Source organism: Pseudophryne corroboree, chromosome 2 (assembly GCF_028390025.1).
Source record: "Pseudophryne corroboree isolate aPseCor3 chromosome 2, aPseCor3.hap2, whole genome shotgun sequence".
Lineage (NCBI taxonomy): Eukaryota > Metazoa > Chordata > Amphibia > Anura > Myobatrachidae > Pseudophryne > Pseudophryne corroboree.
Window position 1 is genome coordinate 574,398,122 of NC_086445.1, and position 24,905 is coordinate 574,423,026.

Consider the following 24,905-nt stretch of genomic DNA (forward strand, 5'->3'; position numbering starts at 1 on the left):
GGGGAAGCGTTAGATGCGTGGATCTCGACGGCAACTGCGGGTAAGTCAACATTCCTTCCCTCAGCTACACCACCTACTAGAAAATCTTATCCTACGTCTACAATGCAGTCCTTTCGGACTGCGAAAGTTAAATAGTCCAAACCCCCTTTCTCTTTCTTTAGAGGAGGTCGGGGGAAATCCAGAAAACCTGCACCAACAGGTTCACAGGAATAGAAACCTGGTTCTGCATCCTCCAAAATCTTCGACATGACGGTGGACCTCCCAGCCTAGAGATCGGGCAGGTGGGAGCAAGATTAAGGAATTTCAGTCATGTCTGGGCGTCATCAGGCCTAGACCCCTGGCTACAAGATATTGTTACCCAGGGGTACAGACTGGAGTTTCAAGAACTCCCACCTCGCAGATTCTTCAAATCAGGCTTACCAGCTTTGCTGACAGAAAGTGCTATGCTACAGGAAGCCATTCAAAAATTGCTAAAGTCAAATGTTGTTATTCCAGTTCCACCTTATTTAACAAACAAGGGTTATTACTCAAACCTGTTTGTAGTACCGAAACCGGATGGTTCGGTCAGGCCAATATTGAATCTAAAGTCGTTGAACCCTTATTTGAGGGAATTCAAATTCAAGATGGAGTCTCTGAGAGCGATGATCTCAGGTCTGGAGGAGGGTGTTCTAGTATCCCTGGATATCAAGGATGCGTACCTTCATATTCCGATCTGACCGCCTCACCAGGCTTATCTCAGATTTGAGCTGCTGGACTGTCGCTATCAGTTCCACGGCAATGAGAGTGTTCACCAAGGTCATGGCGGAGACGATGGTACTCCTCCGCAAGCAGGGTGTGAACATAATTCCTTATTTGGACGATCTGCTGATAAAAGCGTCTTCCAGGGAGAAGCTGTTACAGAGCATTGCTCTCTCAACTCAACTACTCCAGGATCATGGATGGATCCTGAATATTCCAAAGTCGCATTTGGATCCGACAAGGAGACTGTCCTTCCTGGGGATGATCCTCGACACGGAAGTACAGAGTGTTTTTACCGGAGGAGAAAGCGTTGGTGATACAAGCAATGGTCCGGGATGTCCAGAAGCCGGGTATCGGTTCATCAGTGCGAGGCTCTACAGTACGGTAGATTTCATTTACAGTCTTTCCAGCTGGATCTCCTGGACAAATGGTCGGGATCACATCTTCACATGCACCAGAGGATACGTCTGTCACCGAAAGTCAGAATATCCCTCCTCTGGTGGCTGCAAACTTCTCACCTACTAGAGGGCCGAAGGTTTGGGATTCAGAATTGGATCCTCCTAACCACGGATGCAAGTCTCACAGGTTGGCGAGCAGTCACCCAAGGGGAAAACTTCCAACGAAGGTGGTAAAGTCTGGAATCCATCCTTCTGATAAATATTCTGGCACTAAGGGCCGTGTACAACAGTCTTCTGCAAGCGGCACATCTTCTGAAAGATCAGGCCATTCAGGTTCAGTCTGACAATGTAACGACAGTGGCCTACATAAACCGACAAGGCGGAACGAAGAGCAGAGCTGCAATGTCAGAGGTAACCAGAATCATCCTCTGGGCGGAAAAGCACGCAGTGGCGCTGTCAGCAATCTTCATTCCGGGAGTGGACAACTGGGAAGCGGACTTCCACAGCAGACACGATGTCCATCCAGGAGAATGGGGCCTCCATCCAGAGGTGTTCACAGAGGTGACAAGTCTTTGGGGCGTACCTCAAATAGACATGATGGCCTCCCGCCTCAACAAGAAGCTTCAGAGGTACTGTTCCAGGTTGAGGGACCCACAGGCAGTGGCGGTGGATGCCCTGGTAACTCCGTGGGTGTTCAAGTCAGTGTATGTGTTCCCTCCACTTCCGCTCATCCCAAAGATTCTCAAAATAATCAAAAGAACAAGAGTTCAGATGATCCTCATTGCTCCGGATTGGCCAAGAAGGGCTTGGTACGAGGATCATCTGGAGTTACTGCTGGTAGATTCGAGGCCTCTTACTCTTCAAGAGGACCTTCTGCAACAGGGACCTTTCGCTTATCAAGACTTACCACGTTCATGTTTGTCGGCATGGAGGTTTAACGCCAGATCTTAGCTCAGAAGGGCATTCCGAACAAGGTTATTCCTACCCTGATACAGGCTAGGAAAGGAGTAACGTCTAGACACTACCATCGAATTTGGAAAAAGTACGTGTCTTGGTGTGAATCCAAGAAGTTTCCTGCGGTGGAGTTTCAACTGGGGCGGTTGGATGTGGGCCTACGTTTGGGCTCCATCATAGTCCAGATTTCGGCCTTGTCAATTTTCTTTCAGAAACAATTGGCTGTCCTTCCTGAGGTTCAGACTTTCTTGAAAGGGGTTCTGCACATCCAGCCTCCCTTTGTGCCTCCTACGGCACCTTGGGATCTTAATGTGGTGTTGCAGTTCCTGCAGTCGAATTGGTTTGAACCTTTACAGGAGGTTGAGGTCAAGTTTCTCACTTGGAAGGCGGTCACACTATTGGCATCTGCTAGACGTGTGTTGGAATTGGGGGCATTGTCCTGCAAGAGCCCCTACTTGATTTTCCATGAAGATAGAGCTGAGCTCAGGACGCGTCAGCAATTTCTTCCGAAGGTTGTCGGCTTTTCTTATCAACCAACCTATTGTGGTGCCAGTGGCTTGCCGTGTCCAAAATCCAAAACCAGATAGCTTCAGGTATGGTTACAGGTAATTTTTTAGTGTGCTGAAGGGAAATGTAGTGGTGGGATTTGCAACCCATCCCCTCTCTGTCTGTCTGTTTGTCTGTGACCCCTCCCCCTTTCCAGCACCTGAAACATAATTATCTCCAGGAATGATCGAGCATTTACCATTGTTTGTCTGCTCGTGTCCAAAATCTGTTAAGGCCCACTCTACTCATAAGTGGGTTCTTCCTGGGCGGCTGCCCGGGGTGTCTCGGCTTTACAACTTTGCCGAGCGGCTACTTGGTCAGGATCGAACACGTTAGCTAAGTTCTGCAAGTTCGATACTTTGACCAAACTTTAGGTCCTCAGAGGCCAATCAGTTCTGCAGGAGCCTCCGCGCTCTCCCTCCCGTACTGGGAGCTTTGGTACATCCCCATGGTACTAATGTGGACCGCAGCATCTTTTACGGACTATGAGAAAAGGATTTACCGGTAGGTAATTAAAATCCTATTTTCTGCGAGGTACACTGGATTCCACAGGGCGCCCACCCTGACGCACAGCTTCTTTTGGTTTGTGTAGCGTTAGCCGCTGGTACCTTCTCCTGTAGTGAGAATGTGGTTCTATGTGGCTAACATCTACCGTCTCTTTTACCTGCTACTGCATTGGACTGGTTAACAAAACTGAGCTCCAGTGCCTGGAGGCGGGGATATAGAGGAGGCAGTGCAGTGCATCTTGGGAACAGTCAAAGCTTTAGCCTGTTGGTACCTCGGATCAAGATCCAACTCTACACCCCTATGTTATTTCCTGTGGAATCCAGTGTACCTCGCAGAAAGAGATTTAACCATGGTAAGTCTTACCATAAATCTCCTTTTACACAATTGACCTACAGGAAATACCTCTGCGCATATGTCAGCGACTGCCTGTTTTCTGGACCAGCAAGTTATATTTAACAGTCCTATATAATGCATGAGAGTAGGGCTTCCATTTCACCCTCCCTCCCTCCAGCAGCCGCACCATGGGGGAAGCAGAGCATCCGAATTACTCTGCCTTGCCTCCAGGCCTCACACCAGATATAACCAGCTGTGTGGCACCATGGGCCTGCGTAGTTGCTTGGTGATCTCTGTCCAGCTTGGATCCCCCTGCTGCCAGCCTTCCCTTCAGCAATGTATCTGGGTCTGTGGGCCTCCCTCAGTGAGGCTCACCCCTGAGGTGGATTGGAGCACTGAACGATTAGTGCCTTGGGGGGTCCTATACCAACCTATCCTCCAGTGTGTGACCCCCTGTACGTATAATTTTATAGAAAGCACTTGATAAATTACTTGAAAGCTGATTGGTTACCATGGGCAACTTCTCCACTTGCTCACTTCGCTACTCTTTTCACTGCTTCTTGAATAGACTCCCTAGGTCACTAGTTGTTCAGCAATGATCTACAGCTTTAACCAATGGATTTTAAACCTCAATAGATATTATAAATAAGGCTTTTTTGTTATTAAATACAGTTGCTGGTTGAAAGCCAATGGGCAATTTCTCTGTTCATTGGTGGCTTTATAAACCATCAGTTAGTAGTTAATCTACTCTTAGGTATATCAAAACATATTTTAAAGCAATTGGAATTTTCAGTTTCCCCTACGGTGTCTGATATATAAGTGTTTAAAGGTGAATGTTTCTACTGGCTGTTGGATTCAGCACTTTCCAAATTTTATAAGAAAAATACAGTCAAAGAGGACATTTAAGTAACTATTTTTAAAATGTATTTGCATACTTAAAGCCAGATTCAATTAGCCTTCGTAATAAGTGCTTGTAGCCTTTTATTTATATGCCCAGAGCTATTCAATTACAAACCCTTTTCCTTGCATATTAAATTCGCGGCTAATGCGCATTAACACACAGATTCTGGGATAAGTGCCTGAAGCTATAGGTTAACACGTTTGCGACATCCGCTATTTGGGTTTAAAGCTCTACCTACCACGTATTTCTGTTCGAGCCACCCTCAAGTTCAAATAGAAATCTGCGTTAAGTCCAGCCCACATGTTTGTCGTGGCCTACTGCTAGCTGCAACTGAATAGCCCTGGTGACTGTTACAAGCCAGTGGTAATTAGCACGACTAATTGAATCTGGTCCTTAGTTATTTTTCCATGCCGCCTAAAACTTTTTAGTGATAATTACTCTTCGATATTAAGAATCTTGCAAGTTTCCTTTTAAAATAATGAGCATGTTTTATATGTATGTGTTAAATGATTGTATAAACATGTTACTATCTCTAAGCTGTTAGGACCTACTGTACATATCCTCTGACTATAGTTCCTGTTTTATGCTGCTGGATTACTTGGGAGGTGACAATGGTAAAGTAGATGATAAATTAGTATTTTGTTTCACAACTCTTTTTTTCAGTAACAAAATAATTGTTTTTAATGTCTGTTCTCAGGTCACGAAGTGTGCACGAGCTGGGGAACTGGATGCTGAAACAAGGCGCAGGATTTTCAATGCAGTTGGTTTCACTTTTCCAAACCGCCTCTTGTTTTCAAAGACTACACCTGAAGGGTGTCCAGACCACTTGTTTCGAAGCCTGGGGCTGACTCTGTTAGCTTGTTTCTGCACAGATCCCTCTCTAGCTGCACATCCGCAGGTTCTTAATAAAATTCCTATTCTTAATGAAACTTTGCTTACCTCATGCACTCCAGACAGCAAAGACTTGATTGCCATGGTAGAAGATGCTTACCAATGTCTTGTTGGCATCATGACATCCCCACAGGGAGTAAAACACTTGGTGTCTGGTGGCACTGTATCTTCCTTGTGTCAGGCTTATTTGAATCACAATCATGGCTGGAAAAATGCCCTTCCAATTCTCACCTCTTTGCTCACCTTCTTGCCAGACAAATGTTGGAAGAAAAGCAACAGAGAATGTCAGTGCCTCTTGGTTAGACTCAGTGAAGAGTTTAACAATGAAGAGGACAGCCGTAAATTCCACCTAGTAGAAATCCTTCCTATTTTCCTTCCACCTTCACCAGTTTTGCTTGAAACCTTGTGGGGCACAGACTGCCTTAAACATCTATGCAAAGGTTTACTTAAAGTTCTGAGTAATAAGCTTAGCATTTCCCAGCGAGATCCAGCATTAAAGCTTGGTGCATGCCTTTCTCACATTTACGGCTCATCTTGGATCATTGTTGAAGGTAAAGCAGAAAGGGCAAGATTCTTGTGTTTACTGGTAAACCTGGCTTGTGTGGAGATCAGGATGGCACTGGAAGACCCTGAACCACTTGATTCAAGACAGGCTGTTGCCACAGCATGTTATGCCCTGGTTGAGATGGGTATTCAGGAGTGTACAAAAGAGGAGGGTCGTCCAATGCTCAGAGAAGAACAGAAGTTGCAGCTCCTCCAAGTAATGCAGGAGGCCTGTGGAGCAGTCATGTTCTACTTGCAGCAGGTAATCAGTGTTGTGTGCATTCTAGTTAATTCATAGGGGTATATTCAATTAAGGTTGGATTTATTCCGATATGCATTTGACGGAATGGATCCGACAAGGGCTATGCAATGCCCATCTCAATTCGACTTTAAAAAAGTCGAATTGAGATGAGGGACCAGAGAGGGGGGAGAGCCGCGGGCAGACAGGGGACAGCAGCTCTGCAGGAGGATGTGGCACAGCCGCCAGACCTCACGGCAGCTTCCACCCGGCTCCAGCAAGCGGGACCTCACTTGCTGGAGCCGGGTGGACGCTGCCGTGAGCGGTGGCTATGACCCATCCTCCTGCAGCGCTGTGCTGTAGCGCTGCTGTCCCCCATCTGCCCGCGGCTCTCCCTCGTCTGCCCACAGCTCTTCTCCCTCTCCTCCTATCAGGTCCCTCATCTCAGTTCGACTTTTTTAAAAGTAGAATTGAGATGGTCGGAAACGGGGCCTAAACCTGTCGAATTTGGCCCCGTTTCCCTCAGAAGTACGCGAATCGGCAGCTATACCGCCAATTCACGTACTATTCGACAAGTCGAATTCCCCGACTTGCCGAATAAAAATGCTCGGGACTGAATAGGCCGGAACCTTTTCCAACCTGAAAAAGTCGAAAACTGCAGTCTTTTCGACAAGACGGCAGTTTCGACCTTAATTGAATATATCCCATGGTCTTTTCTCATACGTCCTAGAGGATGCTGGGGACTCAAAAAGGACCATGGGGTATAGACTGGATCCGCAGGAGACATGGGCACTTTAAGACTTTAAATGGGTGTGAACTGGCTCCTCCCTCTATGCCCCTTCTCCAGACCTCCGTTAGATTCTGTGTCCAGAGAGACTGGACACATAACAGGGGAGCTCTACTGAGTTTCTCTGAAAAAGACTTTATTGTTAGGTTTTTTATTTTCAGGGAGCACTGCTGGCAACAGGCTCCCTGCTTCATGGGACTGAGGGGAGAGAAGCAGACCTACTTCTGTGAGTTTAAAGGCTCTGCTTCTTAGGCTACTGGACACCATTAGCTCCAGAGGGTCTGATCACTTGGTATAGCCTAGCTGCTCGTTCCAGGAGCCGCGCCGTCGTCCCCCTCACAGAGCCAGAAGAAAGAAGCCGGGTGAGTAGCAGAAGCAAAGAAGACTTCATATAAGACGACAGACTTTAGATCTCAGGGGTACCGCGCAGCGGTCGCGCTGCGCGCCACTGCTCCCACACACTAACGGCACTACATTGGTGCAGGGTGCAGGGGGGGTGCCCTGGGCAGCAGTAAACCTCAATTTCTCTAACGTCCTAGTGGATGCTGGGAACTCCGTAAGGACCATGGGGAATAGCGGGCTCCGAAGGAGGCTGGGCACTCTAGAAAGATCTTAGACTACCTGGTGTGCACTGGCTCCTCCCACCACGACCCTCCTCCAAGCCTCAGTTAGATTTCGTGCCCGGCCGAGGTTGGATGCACACTAGGGGCTCTCCTGAGCTCTTAGAAAGTTATAGTCTTAGAATTTGTTCTTTTCAGTGAGACCTGCTGGCAACAGGCTCACTGCAGCGAGGGACTAAGGGGAGAAGAAGCGAACTCGCCTGCTTGCAGCCGGATTGGGCTTCTTAGGCTACTGGACACCATTAGCTCCAGAGGGATCGACCGCAGGCCCAGCCTTGATGTTCGGTCCCGGAGCCGCGCCGCCGTCCCCCTTACAGAGCCAGAAGCAAGAAGATGGTCCGGAAAATCGGCGGCATGAAGACTCAGTCTTCACCAAGGTAGCGCACAGCACTGCAGCTGTGCGCCATTGCTCCTCATACACACTTCACACTCCGGTCACTGAGGGTGCAGAGCGCTGGGGGGGGGCGCTCTGAGGCAGCAATAAAAACACCTTGGCTGGCAAAAATACCTCAATATATAGCCCCAGGGGCTATATATGAGGTAAATACCCCTGCCAGAAGTCCATAAAAAACGGGAGAATAGGCCGCGAAAAAGGGGCGGAGCCTATCTCCTCAGCACACTGGCGCCATTTTCCCTCACAGCTCCGTTGGAGGGAAGCTCCCTGGCTCTCCCCTGCAGTCTACAAGGGTTAAAAAAAGAGAGAGGGGGCACTAAATTTAGGCGCAGTATACATTATATATATATAGATATAAAGCTATAGGGGACATAACTCAGTTAGTCCCTGCAGTATATAGCGCTCTGGTGTGTGCTGGCATACTCTCACTCTGTCCCCCCAAAGGGCTTTTGTGGGTCCTGTCCTCGTTTAGAGCATTCCCTGTGTGTCTGCGGTGTGTCGGTACGGCTGTGTCGACATGTTGAATGAGGAGGCTTATATGGTGACGGAACAGAGGCCGATATATGTGATGTCGCCCCCTGTGGGGCCGACACCAGAGTGGATAGAGAGGTAAAAGGTATTAACCGACAGTGTCAACTCCTTACATAAAAGGGTGGATGACGTAACAGCTGTGGGACAGCCGGCTTCGCAGCCCGCGCCTGCCCAGGCGTCTCAAAGGCCATCAGGGGCTCAAAAACGCCCGCTCTCTCAGATGGCAGACACAGATGTCGACACGGAGTCTGACTCCAGTGTCGACAAGGTGGAGACATATACACAATCCAATCCGTGACTTGATCCCGGCAATAAAAAATGTGTTATACATTTCTGACTTTAACCTCTATAAATGGGTTTTAGGTTTGGGGAGAAAAAACAGGCAGTGTTTTGTTCCCCCATCAGATGAATAAATGAAGTGTGTGAAAACCGTGGGTTCCCCCGTTAAGAAACTGGTAATTTATAAAAAGTTACTGATGGCGTACCCTTTCCCGCCAGGAGGATAAGTTACGCTGGGAGATATCCCCTAGGGTGGATAAGGCGCTCACACGTTTGTCAAAAAAGGTGGCACTGCCGTCTTAGGATACGGCCACTTTAATAGGTACCTGTTGATAAAAAACAGGAGGCTATCCTGAAGTCTGTATTTACACACTCAGGTACTAGACTGAGACCTGCAGATAGTGCTGCTGCAGCGTGGTTGGTGACCCTGTCAAACAGGGATAATAGTTGGCAAACATAAAAACATATTAAAGACGTTGTCTTATATATGGGGGATGCACAGAGGGATATTTTGCCGGCTGGCATCCAAAATAAATGTAATGTCCATTCTGTCAGGAGGGTATTAGAGACCTGTCACTGGACAGGTGATGCTGACTTAAAAAGCGCATAGAGAGCCTTATAAGGGTGAGGAATTATTTGGGGATGGTCTCTGGGACCTCGTATCCACAGCAACTGCTGGGAAGAAATAATTTTACCTCAGGTTTCCTCACAGAAAAAGGTACAGTCCTTTCGGCTTCAGAAAAGCAAGCGGGTCAAATGGCGCTTCCTTTCTGTACAGAGACAAGGGTAGAGGGAAAAAGCTGCACCAGTCAGCCTGTTCCCAGAATCAAGATTCTTCCCCCGCCTCCTGTGAGTACACACCATGACGCGGGTGCTCCACAGGTGTAGCCAGGTACGGTGGGGGGCCGCCTCAAAAATTTCAGCAATTAGTGGGCTCGCTCACAGGTGGATCCCTGTTTCTTCCAAGTAGTATTTCAGGGGTACAAGCTGGAATTAGAGATGTCTCCCCCCAGCCGTTTCCTAAAATATGCCTTGCTGACAACTCCCTCAGGCAGGGAGGCTGTGCTAGAGGCAATTAATAAGCGGTATTCCCAGCAGGTAATACTCAAGGTGCCCCTACTTCAACAAGGACGGGGTTACTATTCCACACGGGTTGGGGTACCAAAACCGCATGGTTCGGTGTGACCCATTTTATATTAAAATCCTTGAACATAAAAAAATTCAAGTTCAAGATGGAATCGCTCAGGGCGGTTATTGCAAGCCTGGACGAGGGGGATTACATGGTATCCCGGGACATCAAGGATGCTTACCTGCATGTCCCCATTTACCATCCTCGCCAGGAGTACCTCAGATTTGTGGTACAGGATTACCATTACCAAGTCCAGACACTGCCGTTTGGACTGTACATGGCACCGAGGGTGTTTTATCAAGGTAATGGCCGAAATGATGATACTCCTTCAAAAAAAAGGGAGTTGTAATTATCCCGTATTTGGACAATCTCGTTATAAGGGCGAGGTCCAAGGAGCAGTTGGTAGTCGGGGTAGCACTATTTTGGAAAGTGCTACAACAGCATAGGTGGATTCTAAACAGTCCAAAGTCACAGCTGGTTCCTATGACACGTCTACTGTTCCTGGGGATGGTTCTGGACATAAACCAGAAATAGTGTTTCTCCCGGAGGAGAAAGCCAAGGAGTTGTCATCTCTAGTCAGAGACCTCCTGAAACCAAAATAGGTAGCGGTGCATCATTGCACGCGAGTCCTGGGAAAAATGGTAGCTTCTTACGAAGCAATCCCATTAGGCAGGTTCCATACAAGAACTTTTCAGAGGGACCTGTTGGACAAGTGGTCCGGATCGCATCTTCCGATGCATAGGCTGATAACCCTGTCTTCAAGGACCAGGGTATCTCTACTGTGGTGGCTGCAGAGTGCCCATCTTCAAGAGGGCCGCAGGTTCGGCATACAGGACTAGGTCCTAGTGACCATGGATTCCAGCCTTTGAGGCTGGGGGGCAGTCACATAGGGAAGAAACTTCCAGGGACTTTGGTCAAGTCAGGTTATTTCCCTACACATAAATATTCTGGATCTGAGGGCCATTTAAAATGCCCTGAGGCCAGCAAGGCCTCTGCTTCAAAACCAGCCGGTACTGATCCAATCAGACAACATCACGGCAGTCGCCCATGTAATCAACAGGGCGGCACAAAAAGCAGGATGGCGATGGCAGAAGCCACAAGGATTCTCCGATAGGCGGAAAATCATGTGTTAGCACTGTCAGCAGTGTTCATTCCCGGAGTGGACAACTGGGAAGCAGATCTTCTCAACAGACACGACCTCCACCCGGGAGAATGGGGACTTCCTCCAGAAGTCTTCCAATAGGATTGTACACCATTGGGAAAGGCCACAGGTGGACATGATGGCGTCCGCCTTAACAAAAAGCTATAAAAGATATTGCTCCAGGTCAAGGGACCCTCAGGCGATAGCTATGGACGCTCTGGTAACACCGTGGGTGTACCAGTCGGTTTAGGTGTTCTCCCCTCTGCCTCTCATACCAAAGGTACTGAGAATAATAAGAAGGCGAGGAGTAAGAACGATACTCGTGGATGGCCAAGAAGAGCTTGGTACCCAGAACTTCAAGAATTTATATCAGAGGACCCATGGCCTCTGCCACTCAGTCAGGACCTGCGGCAGCAGGGGCCCTGTCTGTTCCAAGACTTACCGCGGCTGCGTTTGACGGCATGGCGGTTGAACGCCGGATCCTGAAGGAAAAGGGCATTCCGGAGGAAGTAATTCCTACGCTTACTAAAGCCAGGAAAGAGGTTACAGCAACTCATTATCACCGCATATGGCGAAAATATGTTGCATGGTATGAGGCCGAAAGGGCCCCAACAGAGGAATTTCAACTAGGTCGATTTCTGCATTTCCTGCAAGCAGGAGTGACTATGGGCCTTAAATTGGGTTCCATTAAGGTACAGATCTCGGCTCTGTCGATTTTCTTTCAAAAAAGAACTCGCTTCAGTACCTGAAGTTCAGACATTTATAAAAGGAGTGCTGCATAGTCAGCCCCCGTTTGTGCCTCCTGTGGCACCTTGGGATCTCAACGTGGTGTTGAGTTTTCTTAAAATCACATTGGTTTGAACCACTAAAAACCGTGGATCTGAAATATCTCACATGGAAGGTGGTTATGTTATTGGCCTTGGCTTCTGCCAGGCGAGTATCAGAATTGGCGGCTTTGTCTTGTAAAAGCCCTTATTTGATTTTCCATATGGATAGGGCAGAATTGAGGACTCGTCCCCAGTTTCTCCCTAAGGTGGTGTCAGCGTTTCACCTGAACCAGCCTATTTGGTGCCTGCGGCTACTAAGGATTTGGAGGACTCCAAGTTGCTAGACGTTGTCAGGGCCCTGAAAATATATGTTTCCAGGACGGCTGGAGTCAGAAAATCTGACTCGCTGTTTATCCTATATGCACCCAACAAGCTGGGTGCTCCTGCTCCTAAGCAGACTATTGCTCGTTGGATTTGTAGTACAATTCAGCTTGCACATACTGTGGCAGGCCTGCCACAGCCAAAATCTGTCAATGCCCATTCCACAAGGAAGGTGGGCTCATCTTGGGCGGCTGCCCGAGGGGTCTCGGCTTTACAACTTTGCCGAGCAGCTACTTGGTCAGGGGCAAACACGTTTGCAAAATTCTACAAATTGGATACCCTGGCTGAGGAGGACCTGGAGTTCTCTCATTCGGTGCTGCAGAGTCATCCGCACTCTCCCGCCCGTTTGGGAGCTTTGGTATAATCCCCATGGTCCTTACGGAGTTCCCAGCATCCACTAGGACGTTAGAGAAAATAAGAATTTACTCACCGGTAATTCTATTTCTCGTAGTCCGTAGTGGATGCTGGGCGCCCATCCCAAGTGCGGTTTATCTGCATTACTTGTACATAGTTGTTGTTAACTAAATCGGGTTATTGTTGAGCCATCTGTTGAGAGGCTCTATTGTTTCATACTGTTAACTGTGTTTCATATCACGAGTTGTACGGTGTGATTGGTGTGGCTGGTATGAGTCTTACCCGGGATTCAAAATCCTTCCTTATTGTGTACGCTCGTCCGGGCACGGTACCTGGCTGAGGCTTGGAGGAGGGTCGTGGTGGGAGGAGCCAGTGCACACCAGGTAGTCTAAGATCTTTCTAGAGTGCCCAGCCTCCTTCGGAGCCCGCTATTCCCCATGGTCCTTACGGAGTTCCCAGCATCCACTACGGACTACGAGAAATAGAATTACCGGTGAGTAAATTCTTATTTTCAGCCTGGCAAAGAAGGTATACAGTGCGTAGGCACTGTATACAGACCCCCCCCCGCCAGTATGGAAAAAAGCGGGACTTAAGCATGCCATTACGGGGGCGGGGCTTAGCCCTCACAGCTCTAATCAGCGCCATTTTCTCTCCACAGAAGCTGCAGAGACGCTGGTCCTGGCCTCCTCACTACTGTCAAGTAACAGGGTGCAAAACGGGGGGGGGGGGGGGGCACAGCTAAATGGTGTTGATATATATTTATATTAAAAGCGCTGGCGGATCTGACACAGGTTTAAGATAATTGGGGTGCATGAACAAAGTTTGTGGCCACAGTTAATGAGTTAACCAAGGATTAACCCTGAGGATAAGTGAGCTCATTTTGGTGAGTGCTGAACTTTTTGTTTCTATATTTTTGAGTAGGTGGCCATGGGCTACATGCACCCCACCCTATTAGTGGTGAGTGCCGATACTGCACCCCGCTTCTGGGGTGGCGAGTGCTGTGGTTTTCTATTTGCTGGTATATTTCAGGGTTAATCCTTGGTTAACTCATTAACTGTGGAAACAAACTTTGTTTATGCACCCCAATTATCTTAAACCTTTGTCGGCTGCCCTTTAGTAATTTATCAGCCAGTGTCAGGTGACTAGTGTACCTTTTAAAAGCCATGTGGTTCATGGCAGATACACCTTACACCAAGTGGGCATATTTGCAGTTATATTATGTGATCTAGTTGCCAGGTTTTAATTTTTATGATTTTGTGATAGTGTAGGACCTGCATGAAGGTGGGGTACCTTGGCGAGCGGTATGCATGCTTCCGTGCATTGGCCAATTCACTAACTAAACCCCCATCATTTATTCATTGATGTTGTGAGGATAAGTGAGCTCATTTTGGTGAGTGCTGAACTTTTTGTTTCTATATTTTTGAGTAGGTGGCCATGGGCTACAAGCACCCCACCCTATTAGTGGCGAGTGCGGATACTGCACCCCGCTTCTGGGGTGGCGAGTGCTGTGGTATTCTATTTGCTGGTGTGTGTGTGTGTGTGTGTGTGTGTGTGTGTGTGTGTGTGTGTGTGTGTGTGTGTGTGTGTGTATATATATATATATATATATATATATATATCTATCTAGCACCAATTAAAGGCGGCACTCGGTGACTTTCACAAAGTAATCAACGTGGTTTAATGTGGGTCGTCAACGTTTCAGGAGTCGAACTCCCTTCTTCAGGACACTGTAAACAAGTGATATATATATATATATAAGTTTCAGTCCGGTATAGGCACTGGGTGTGAGCTGGCAAACTCTGTGTTCCTCTAACAGGCCTTAGTGTGGGTCTGTCCCCTATAGCCCAGTGTGATCGTGTGTGTCGACATGTCTGAGGCTGAATGCTCTTCCCAGGAGGAGGCTGGAGTGGGGACAGTACAGACTGAGGGAGTGACTCTGTCGGCACCGCCGATTGCTGATTGGGTGAATATGTTGAGTGTCTTGAATGCAAATGTGGCTTTATTAAATAAGAGATTGGATAAATCTGAGGCCCAGAACCAAACGTGGAGACAATCCATGGAAGATGCTTTGTCCCAAACTCAGGCCCTCTCTGGGTCACTGAAACGGTCGTTTACCCAAATAGAAGATACGGATACCGACACTGATTTGGATTCCAGTGTCGACGAATGGGATGCCAGGTTGAATCCGAAACTGGCTAAAAGCATTCAGTACATGATTGTGGCTATTAAAGAGGTGTTGCATATCACGGAGGACCCGGCCGTTCCTGAGACGAGGGTCTGTATGTTTAAAGGGAAGAAACCTGAGGTAACTTTTACGCCCTCTCATGAGCTGAATGCCCTTTTTGAAAAGGCTTGGGAAGGTCCTGACAAAAAGTTATTGATTCCTAAGAGAATTGCTATGGCATATCCATTTCCCTCTGTGGACAGGAAAAAGTGGGAGTCAACCCCCGCTGTCGACAAAGCTCTAGCGCGGCTGTCCAAGAAGGTGGCCCTTCCGTCTCCCGACACGGCAGCCCTGAGGGATCCTGCGGATCGCAAGCAGGAAACTACATTGAAATCTATTTATGTCACTACGGGCACGCTGCTCAGACCTGCCGTAGCATCGGCATGGGTAAGTAGTGCAATTGAAAAATGGGCAGATAACTTGTCATCTGAATTAGACACCCTGGATAGGGATAGCATTCTTTTGACACTGGGTCATATCAGAGACGCTGCAGTCTATCTAAGGGAGGCTGCGAGAGATATTGGCCTCTTGGGATCAAGGGCCAATGCCATGGCAATCTCGGCTAGGAGAGCGTTATGGACTCATCAATGGAATGGCGATGCTGACTCTAAGAAGGCTGTGGAGTCTCTGCCGTATAAAGGTGGCATTTTGTTTGGTGAGGGCCTCGCGGACCTGGTGTCTACAGTTACCGCGGGTAAGTCATCGTTTCTACCGTATGTCCCAGCACAACAAAAGAAAACGCCCCATTATCAGATGCAGTCCTTTGTGTCTAATAAATTCAAAAAAGGACGTGGATCCTCCTTCCTTGCTACTAGAGGTAGGGGAAGGGGAAAGAGGTCGCCGGCCGTGGCAGGCTCCCAGGAGCCGAAGTCCTCCCCGGCCTCTGCCAAATCCACCGCATGACGCTGGGGCTCCCCTGCGGGAGTCCGCACCTTTGGGGGCACGTATTCAACTCTTCAGTCAGGTCTGGGCCCGCTTGGTCCTCGATCCGTGGGTACTGGATATAGTGACCCATGGGTACAAGCTGGAGTTTCAAGACGTGCCCCCTCGACGATTTTTCAAATCAGCCTTGCCAGCTTCTCTTCCAGAAAGGGAGGTAATAGGCGCTGCAATACAAAAGCTGTGTCAACAGCAGGTCATTGTCACGGTACCTCCGTCACAACGGGGAGAAGGCTTCTATTCAAGCCTGTTTGTGGTTCCGAAGCCGGATGGCACGGTCAGACCAATTCTCACTTTAAAATCCCTCAATTTGTATCTGAAAAGATTCAAATTCAAAATGGAATCTCTCCGAGCAGTGATCTCCAGTCTGGAAGGGGGGGATTTTATGGTGTCGGTTGACATAAAGGATGCCTACTTACATGTCCCCATTTTTCCTCCACATCAGGCTTACCTGAGGTTTGCGGTTCAGGATTGTCATTACCAGTTTCAGACGTTGCCGTTTGGGCTTTCCACGGCTCCGAGGATTTTCACCAAGGTAATGGCAAAAATTATGTTGCTCCTGCGCAAGCAGGGTGTCACAATTATCCCGTACTTGGACGATCTCCTGATAAAGGCGAGATCAAAAGAGCAGTTGCTAAGAAGCGTCGCGCTCTCCCTGACGATCCTGCAGCAACATGTTTGGCTCCTAAATTTGCAAAAGTCACAGTTGGTTCCGACAACGCGCCTGTCATTCTTGGGCATGATTTTGGACACGGAACGGAAGAGAGTTTTTCTCCCAGTAGAAAAAGCTCTGGAGATCCAGAGCATGGTAAAAGAGATTCTGAAACCAGCAAGAGTGTCGATTCATCAATGCACTCGGGTGCTGGGGAAGATGGTGGCGGCCTACGAGGCCATTCCGTTTGGCAGGTTTCATGCCAGGGTGTTTCAGTGGGACCTGTTGGAAAAGTGGTCCGGGTCTCACCTCCACATGCACCGGAAGATAAGCTTATCTTCCAGGACCAGAGTCTCTCTGCTGTGGCTCCAAAGTTCTCACCTCCTGGAGGGGCGCAGGTTCGGGATCCAGGATTGGATGCCTGGTGACCACGGATGCAAGTCTCCGAGGTTGGGGAGCGGTCGCACGGGAAAATTTCCAAGGGAAATGGTCAAGCCAGGAAGCTTGTCTGCACATAAACATTCTGGAATTAAGAGCCATCTACAACGGCCTTCTGCAAGCGGAGCATCTCCTTCGGGGCCTGCCCGTCCTGATTCAGTTGGACAACATAACAGCAGTGGCGTACATAAACTGCCAAGGCGGAACAAGGAGCAGAGCGGCGATGGTGGAGGCCACAAGAGTTCTCCGCTGGACGGAAAAACATACAAGCGCTCTGGCGGCGGTCTTCATTCCATGCATGGACAACTGGGAAGCAGACTTCCTCAGCAGACACGATCTCCATCCAGGAGAGTGGGGTCTTCATCAAGAGGTCTTTGGGAATTCCTCAAATAGACATGATGGCGTCTCGCCTCAACAAAAAACTTCAGAGATACTGTTCCAGGTCGGGCGACCCTCAAGCCAGTGCGGTGGACGCCCTGGGTGTTTTCAGTCGGTTTATGTGTTCCCTCCACTTCCACTCATCCCAAAGGTGATAAGCCTCATAAGAAGAACAAGGGTTCAGGCGATACTCGTCGTTCCAGATTGGCCACGGAGGGCCTAGTATCTGGATCTTCAGGAACGGCTCATAGCAGATCCCTGGCCTCCTCTTCCTCTAAGGGAGGATCTGTTACAGCAAGGACCGTGCGTGTTTCAAGACTTACGTCGGTTGCGTTTGACAGCTTGGCGGTTGAACGCCAAATCTTAGCCCGGAAGGGTATTCCCGGTGAAGTCTTCCCTACACTGCTTAAAGCAAGAAAGGAGGTAACTGCGAAGCATTATCACCGTATTTGGAGAAAATACTTGTCTTGGTGTGAAGCCAGGAAGGCTCCTATGGAAGAATTTCAGCTGGGTCGTTTTCTCCATTTTTTGCAGGCAGGTGTGGATGCGGGCCTAAAGTTAGGCTCCATTAAAGTCCAGATTTCGGCCTTATCGATCTTCTTTCAAAAAGAATTGGCCTCCCTTCCGGGGGTTCAGACTTTCGTGAAGGGCATGCTGCACATCCAACCTCCATTTGTGCCCCCGGTGGCACCATGGGACCTTAATGTGGTGCTGCAGTTCCTTACGTCACATTGGTTTGAACCTTTACAGAAGGTTGAGTTATAATTCCTCACTTGGAAAGTGGTCATGCTTTTGGCCTTGGCGTCCGCAAGGCGGGGGTCGGAATTTGCGGCCTTGTCTCACAGGAGGAGTCCCTATTTGTTCATCCATGTGGATAGAGCGGAATTGCAAACTCGTCAACAATTCCTACCAAAGGTGGTTTCTTCGTTTCACATGAACCAACCTATTGTGCCTGTGGCTACTGAAGCCTTGGCTGACTCGAAGTCTCTCGATGTAGTCAGAGCTTTGAAAATGTATGTCTCCAGAATGGCTCGAATTAGGAAAACGGAGGCTCTGTTTGTCCTCTATGCGTCCAGCAAAATTGGGGCTCCTGCTTCTAAGCAGACTATTGCACGCTGGATCTGTAATACGATACAGCATGCGCATTCTACGGCTGGATTGCCGTTACCGAAGTCGTGAAGGCCTATTCTACCAGAAAGGTGGGCTCCTCTTGAGCGGCTGCCCGAGGGGTCTCTGCGTTACAGCTTTGCCGAGCAGCTACTTGGTCTGGTTCAAACACTTTTGCAAAATTCTACAAGTTTGATACCCTGGCTGATGAGGACCTCATGTTTGCTCAATCAGTGCAGCAGAGTCATCCGCACTCTCCTGCCCGTTCTGGAGCTTTGGTATAGTCCCCATGGTCCTTTTGGAGTCCCCAGCATCCTCTAGAACATATGAGAAAATAGGATTTTAATACCTACCGGTAAATCCTTTTCTCTTAGTCCGTAGAGGATGCTGGGCGCCCGTCCCAGTGCGGACTTTGTCTGCAGTGCTTGCTTTAGTTATTGCTTATGTTACACAAAGGTTGTGTTTCGGTTGTGGTCAGCCTGTTGCTGATTTTAGTTCATTCTGTTAACTGGTATTTACTTAAAAGCCATGTTGTACGGTGTGTGTGGTGTGAGCTGGTATGTGTCTCACCCTTAGTTAACAAAAATCCTTTTCCTCGAAATGTCCGTCTCCCTGGGCACAGTTCCTATAACTGAGGTCTGGAGAAGGGGCATAGAGGGAGGAGCCAGTTCACACCCATTTAAAGTCTTAAAGTGCCCATGTCTCCTGCGGATCCCGTCTATACCCCATGGTCCTTTTTGGAGTCTCCAGCATCCTCTACGGACTAAGAGAAAAGGATTTACCGGTAGGTATTAAAATCCTATTTGTAACATTTGAATATTAAACTAATAAAACATCATTGCACACTGGAAATATGAGTCAAATACTCTAAAATATTTTGTTTCTTTGTATAATTGTACACTCAGACATTTTGGTAATTATGGCTATAGGCAATGATAACAAGTGTTACATAGAATTAAATTTTGGTGCAGTTTACTTGAAAGAGAACAGTATGTGCAGGTTGAGTCTCCCTTACCCAAAATGCTTGGGACCAGAAGTATTTTATTTTTTTGGATTTTCCTGTATTTTGGAATATTTGAAGACCATAAGATATCTTGGGAATGGGACCCAAGTCTAAACACAGAATGTATTTGTTCATATACACCTTATACACATAGCCTGGAAGTAATTTTATACAATATTTGTAATAATTTTGCGCATGAAACAAAGTCTGGTTACATTGAACCATAAGAAATCAAAGGGGTCACTATCAGTCGGCACTGCAATTGAGTTTTGCCATTTTGAATATGTCAGACTCAACCTGTATCACTTACCACACAATTATCTGTCATTAGCTTGAATTTTAGTATACACAAATAGATTTTCGCATTAGCTTAAGGAGTGAGCCCACTGCCGCAGCTGAACGGAAAAGCAGCTTCTGATGCACCAGAATCAGGTCCTGTGTACAGTCGTCAACCTGCCCAGTATTATTGACACTGGAAACTGAATTATAATTTTGCAAGCTATGCATTGTATGTGCTGATAATACACTGTGTGAATTTCTGAGAACATGTTGACGCAAATGAACTTACAAGGAAACTATTTATGTACCTGCTAGATAGTGGCTGTATTGCTTGATTTCTGGTCTACCTGACTTCAAAGTATACAGACTTCTCTCACTCCTTAAAAGTACAAATTTTGACTCCTTTGTCATGACTTTCTCATGTTTCAGGTGGGATGGGAGAGGCTGGAAGATCCCTTTGTCCTTGCCTCAGTCAGATTGCTTGGAGCATGGCTAGCAGAAGAGACATCCTGTCTCAGGCAGGAGGTCATCCGGCTGCTGCCTTTCCTGACACATTACATGCAGACTTGGTATCAGCGTGGAGTTTCCTGTAGAAACCAACCCAAGGAAGTATCCGAGGTGGCAGTACTGAGCAGCAATTGGGGTTCAGTATGGCCTGCAGATGCAATAAGGTATGGAGAAGGTGCTGCCTGCCAGCTGCTTATAATCTGTACATCATTTTATGCATTTCTATAGTGGATACATGTACCATCTCTTTCCCCTTGAAATTATTGATAATATAATTTGAATACTCATTTAAGTAATCTTTTATAGCGTTATATTCATGCAGATGTTAATTTATATACTTTTGTTCTGCCATTTTCCATTAGAGGTCATGTAGCAGCAATTGTACTGATAGGCAATCTGCAGTGGATGGTCTCATTATGCTGGTTACACACATTCCAATTCTACTTCCCAGCCCTAAAGATCGGGTCCATTTATAATTTGACTACAGACACTTGGACAGATAAAGCTGTTTTGTGCCTTTTGCTGAATTAAGGAGGACATGAGTTTGACAGCTGTCTACAGCGGGGAATGAGTTTAGAGCAGTGGTTCTGAAACTGTGTGCCGTGACATCCTGGGGCTCCTCGGGACACTTGCAGGGGTACCTCGGATTGGTGATGGAGAGCCAATTCAAGTTATTTATGGTCAATGTAATAGGCAAAACCAGTGCTGGTGTCTGCCAGTGGTACAATATGTGTACAAACAGAAGCGAATCTTGTCCCTCACCACACAATTAGACCTAAGTATGACATATAAACACAATTTACTTTAATATATTTTTTAATTTTCCAATAGGAAACTTTTGCCTAGGGGTGCCATGAAAAAAATTCTGATACTCTGGGGCGCCGTGATTCAAAAAAAGTTTGGGAACCACTGGTTTAGAGGTTACAAGACTTGTGGTGCCTGTGGGCAGGTTGATCAATGCAGGACAAACTGCAAGATCTAGATAGTTGAACTGTGTTCGCTTAGTGTTGGTGTTTGCCAAGGGAAAATAAGATTTTTCTCTAACGTCCTAAGTGGATGCTGGGGACTCCGTCAGGACCATGGGGAATAGCGGCTCCGCAGGAGACAGGGCACAAAAATAAAGCTTTAGGATTAGGTGGTGTGTACTGGCTCCTCCCCCTATGACCCTCCTCCAAGCCTCAGTTAGGTTTTTGTGCCCGTCCGAGCAGGGTGCAATCTAGGTGGCTCTCCTAAAGAGCTGCTTAGAAAAAGTTTTTAGGTTTTTTATTTTCAGTGAGTCCTGCTGGCAACAGGCTCACTGCATCGAGGGACTTAGGGGAGAGAATTTCAACTCACTTGCGTGCAGGATGGATTGGATTCTTAGGCTACTGGACACCATTAGCTCCAGAGGGAGTCGGAACACAGGTCTCACCCTGGGGTTCGTCCCGGAGCCGCGCCGCCGACCCCCCTTACAGATGCTGAAGATTGAAGGTCCGGAAACAGGCGGCAGAAGGCTCTTCAGTCTTCATGAAGGTAGCGCACAGCACTGCAGCTGTGCGCCATTGTTGTCACACACTTCACACCAAGCGGTCACGGAGGGTGCAGGGCGCTGCTGGGGGCGCCCTGGGCAGCAATATTTAATACCTTTATGGCAAAAGAATACATCACATATAGCCATTGAGGCTATATGTATGTATTTAACCCATGCCAGATATCTAAAACTCCGGGAGAAAAGCCCGCCGAAATAGGGGGCGGGGCTTATTCTCCTCAGCACACAGCGCCATTTTCCTGCTCAGCTCCGCTGTGAGGAAGGCTCCCAGGACTCTCCCCTGCACTGCACTACAGAAACAGGGTAAAACAGAGAGGGGGGGCATTTTTTGGCGATATTTTGATATATTTAAGCTGCTGTAAGGAACAACACTTATATAAGGTTGTTCCCATATATATTATAGCGCTTGGGTGTGTGCTGGCAAACTCTCCCTCTGTCTCCCCAAAGGGCTAGTGGGGTCCTGTCTTCGATAAGAGCATTCCCTGTGTGTCTGCTGTGTGTCGGTACGTGTGTGTCGACATGTATGAGGACGATGTTGGTGTGGAGGCAGAGCAATTGCCGATAATGGTGATGTCACCCCCCAGGGAGTCGACACCGGAATGGATGGCTTTGTTTATGGAATTACGTGATAATGTCAGCACATTACAAAAATCAGTTGACGACATGAGACGGCCGGCAAACCAGTTAGTACCTGCCCAGGCGTCTCAGACACCGTCAGGGGCTGTAAAGCGCCCTTTACCTCAGTCGGTCGACACAGACCCAGACACAGACACTGAATCTAGTGTCGACGGTGATGAAACAAACGTATTTTCAAGTAGGGCCACACGATATATGATCACGGCAATGAAGGAGGCTTTGCATATCTCTGATACTGCAAGTACCACAAAAAGGGGTATTATGTGGGGGGTGAAAAAACTACCTGTAGTTTTTCCTGAATCAGAGGAATTAAATGATGTATGTGATGAAGCGTGGGTTAACCCAGATAGAAAAGTGCTAATTTCAAAAAAGTTATTAGCATTATACCCTTTCCCGCCAGAGGTTAGGGCGCGCTGGGAAACACCCCCTAGGGTGGATAAGGCGCTCACACGCTTATCAAAACAAGTGGCGTTACCGTCTCCTGATACGGCCGCCCTCAGGGATCCAGCTGATAGGAGACTGGAAACTACCCTAAAAAGTATATACACACATACTGGTGTTATACTGCGACCAGCCATCGCCTCAGCCTGGATGTGCAGTGCTGGGGTCGTCTGGTTGGATTCCCTGACTGAAAATATTGATACCCTGGATAGGGACAGTATTTTATTGACTATAGAGCAATTAAAGGATGCTTTCCTTTATATGCGAGATGCTCAGAGAGATATTTGCACTCTGGCATCGAGAGTAAATGCGATGTCCATATCTGCCAGAAGGAGTTTATGGACGCGACAGTGGTCAGGTGATGCAGATTCCAAACGACATATGGAAGTATTGCCGTATAAAGGGGAGGAATTATTTGGCGTCGGTCTATCGGATCTGGTGGCCACGGCAACTGCCGGAAAATCCACCTTTTTACCTCAGACCCCCTCCCAACAGAAAAAGACACCGTCTTTTCAGCCGCAGTCCTTTCGGTCCTATAAGAACAAGCGGACAAAAGGACAGTCATATCTGCCTCGGGGCAGAGGAAGGGGTAAGAGAGGGCAGCAAGCAGCCCCTGCCCAGGAACAGAAGCCCTCTCAGGGTTCTGCAAAGCCCTCAGCATGACGCTGGGGCCTTACAAGCGGACTCAGGAGCGGTGGGGGGTCGACTCAGGAATTTCAGCGCGCAGTGGGCTTGCTCACAGGTGGACCCCTGGATCCTGCAGGTAGTATCTCAGGGTTACAGGTTGGAATTCGAGAAGTCTCCCCCTCGCAGGTTCCTAAAGTCTGCTTTGCCAACGTCTCCCTCAGACAGGGCGACGGTATTGGAAGCCATTCACAAGCTGTTTTCTCAGCAGGTGATAGTCAAGGTACCCCTCCTACAACAGGGAAAGGGGTATTACTCCACGCTATTTGTGGTACCGAAGCCGGACGGCTCGGTAAGACCTATTCTAAATCTGAAATCTTTGAACCTGTACATACAAAAATTCAAGTTCAAGATGGAGTCACTCAGAGCAGTGATAGCGAATCTGGAAGAAGGGGACTTTATGGTGTCCCTGGACATAAAGGATGCTTACCTGCATGTCCCAATTTGCCCTTCACATCAAGGGTACCTCAGGTTCGTGGTGCAAAACTGTCATTATCAGTTTCAGACGCTGCCGTTTGGATTGTCCACGGCACCTCGGGTCTTTACCAAGGTAATGGCCGAAATGATGATTCTTCTGCGAAGAAGAGGCGTATTAATTATCCCTTACTTGGACGATCTCCTGATAAGGGCAAGGTCCAGAGAACAGCTGGAGGACGGAGTAGCACTAACCCGACTAGTGCTGCAACGACACGGGTGGATTCTGAATTTTCCAAAATCTCAGTTGACCCCGACGACACGTCTGCTGTTCCTGGGAATGATTCTGGACACGGTTCAGAAAAAGGTGTTTCTTCCGGAGGAGAAAGCCAGGGAGTTATCTGAACTTGTCAGGAACCTCCTAAAACCAGGGAAAGTGTCTGTGCATCAATGCACAAGAGTCCTGGGAAAGATGGTGGCTTCTTACGAAGCGATTCCATTCGGCAGATTCCATGCACGAACTTTTCAGTGGGATCTGCTGGACAAATGGTCCGGATCACATCTGCAGATGCATCAGCGGATAACCTTATCGCCACGGACAAGGGTGTCTCTTCTGTGGTGGTTGCAGAGTGCTCATCTGTTAGAGGGCCGCAGATTCGGCATACAGGACTGGGTCCTGGTGACCACGGATGCCAGTCTGAGAGGCTGGGGAGCGGTCACACAGGGAAGAAACTTCCAGGGAGTATGGTCAAGCCTGGAGATGTCTCTTCACATAAATATACTGGAGCTAAGAGCGATTTACAATGCTCTAAGTCTGGCAAAACCCCTGCTTCAGGGTCAGCCGGTGTTGATCCAGTCGGACAACATCACGGCAGTCGCCCACGTAAACAGACAGGGCGGCACAAGAAGCAGGACAGCAATGGCAGAAGCTGCAAGGATTCTTCGCTGGGCGGAAGATCATGTGATAGCACTGTCAGCAGTATTCATTCCGGGAGTGGACAACTGGGAAGCAGACTTCCTCAGCAGACACGATCTACACCCGGGAGAGTGGGGACTTCATCCAGAAGTCTTCCACATGATTGTGAACCGTTGGGAAAAACCAATGGTGGATATGATGGCGTCCCGCCTCAACAAAAAACTGGACAGGTATTGCGCCAGGTCAAGAGACCCTCAGGCAATAGCTGTGGACGCTCTGGTAACACCGTGGGTGTTCCAGTCAGTGTATGTGTTCCCTCCTCTGCCT

General features: G+C 48.1%; 1 protein-coding gene across 7 annotated transcripts in view; it reads left to right on the top strand.

The window, feature by feature from the left end:
* Nucleotides 1-24,905, top strand: part of NCDN (neurochondrin) — a 42,273-nt gene that overhangs the window by 8,476 nt on the left and 8,892 nt on the right. For all 7 annotated transcript variants that reach the window (XM_063954447.1, XM_063954452.1, XM_063954451.1 and 4 more), the window contains 2 exons: nt 5,075-6,073; nt 19,882-20,123. In XM_063954447.1, coding sequence (XP_063810517.1) covers nt 5,075-6,073; nt 19,882-20,123 — 1,241 coding nt within the window. The remainder of the gene's footprint in view (nt 1-5,074; nt 6,074-19,881; nt 20,124-24,905) is intronic.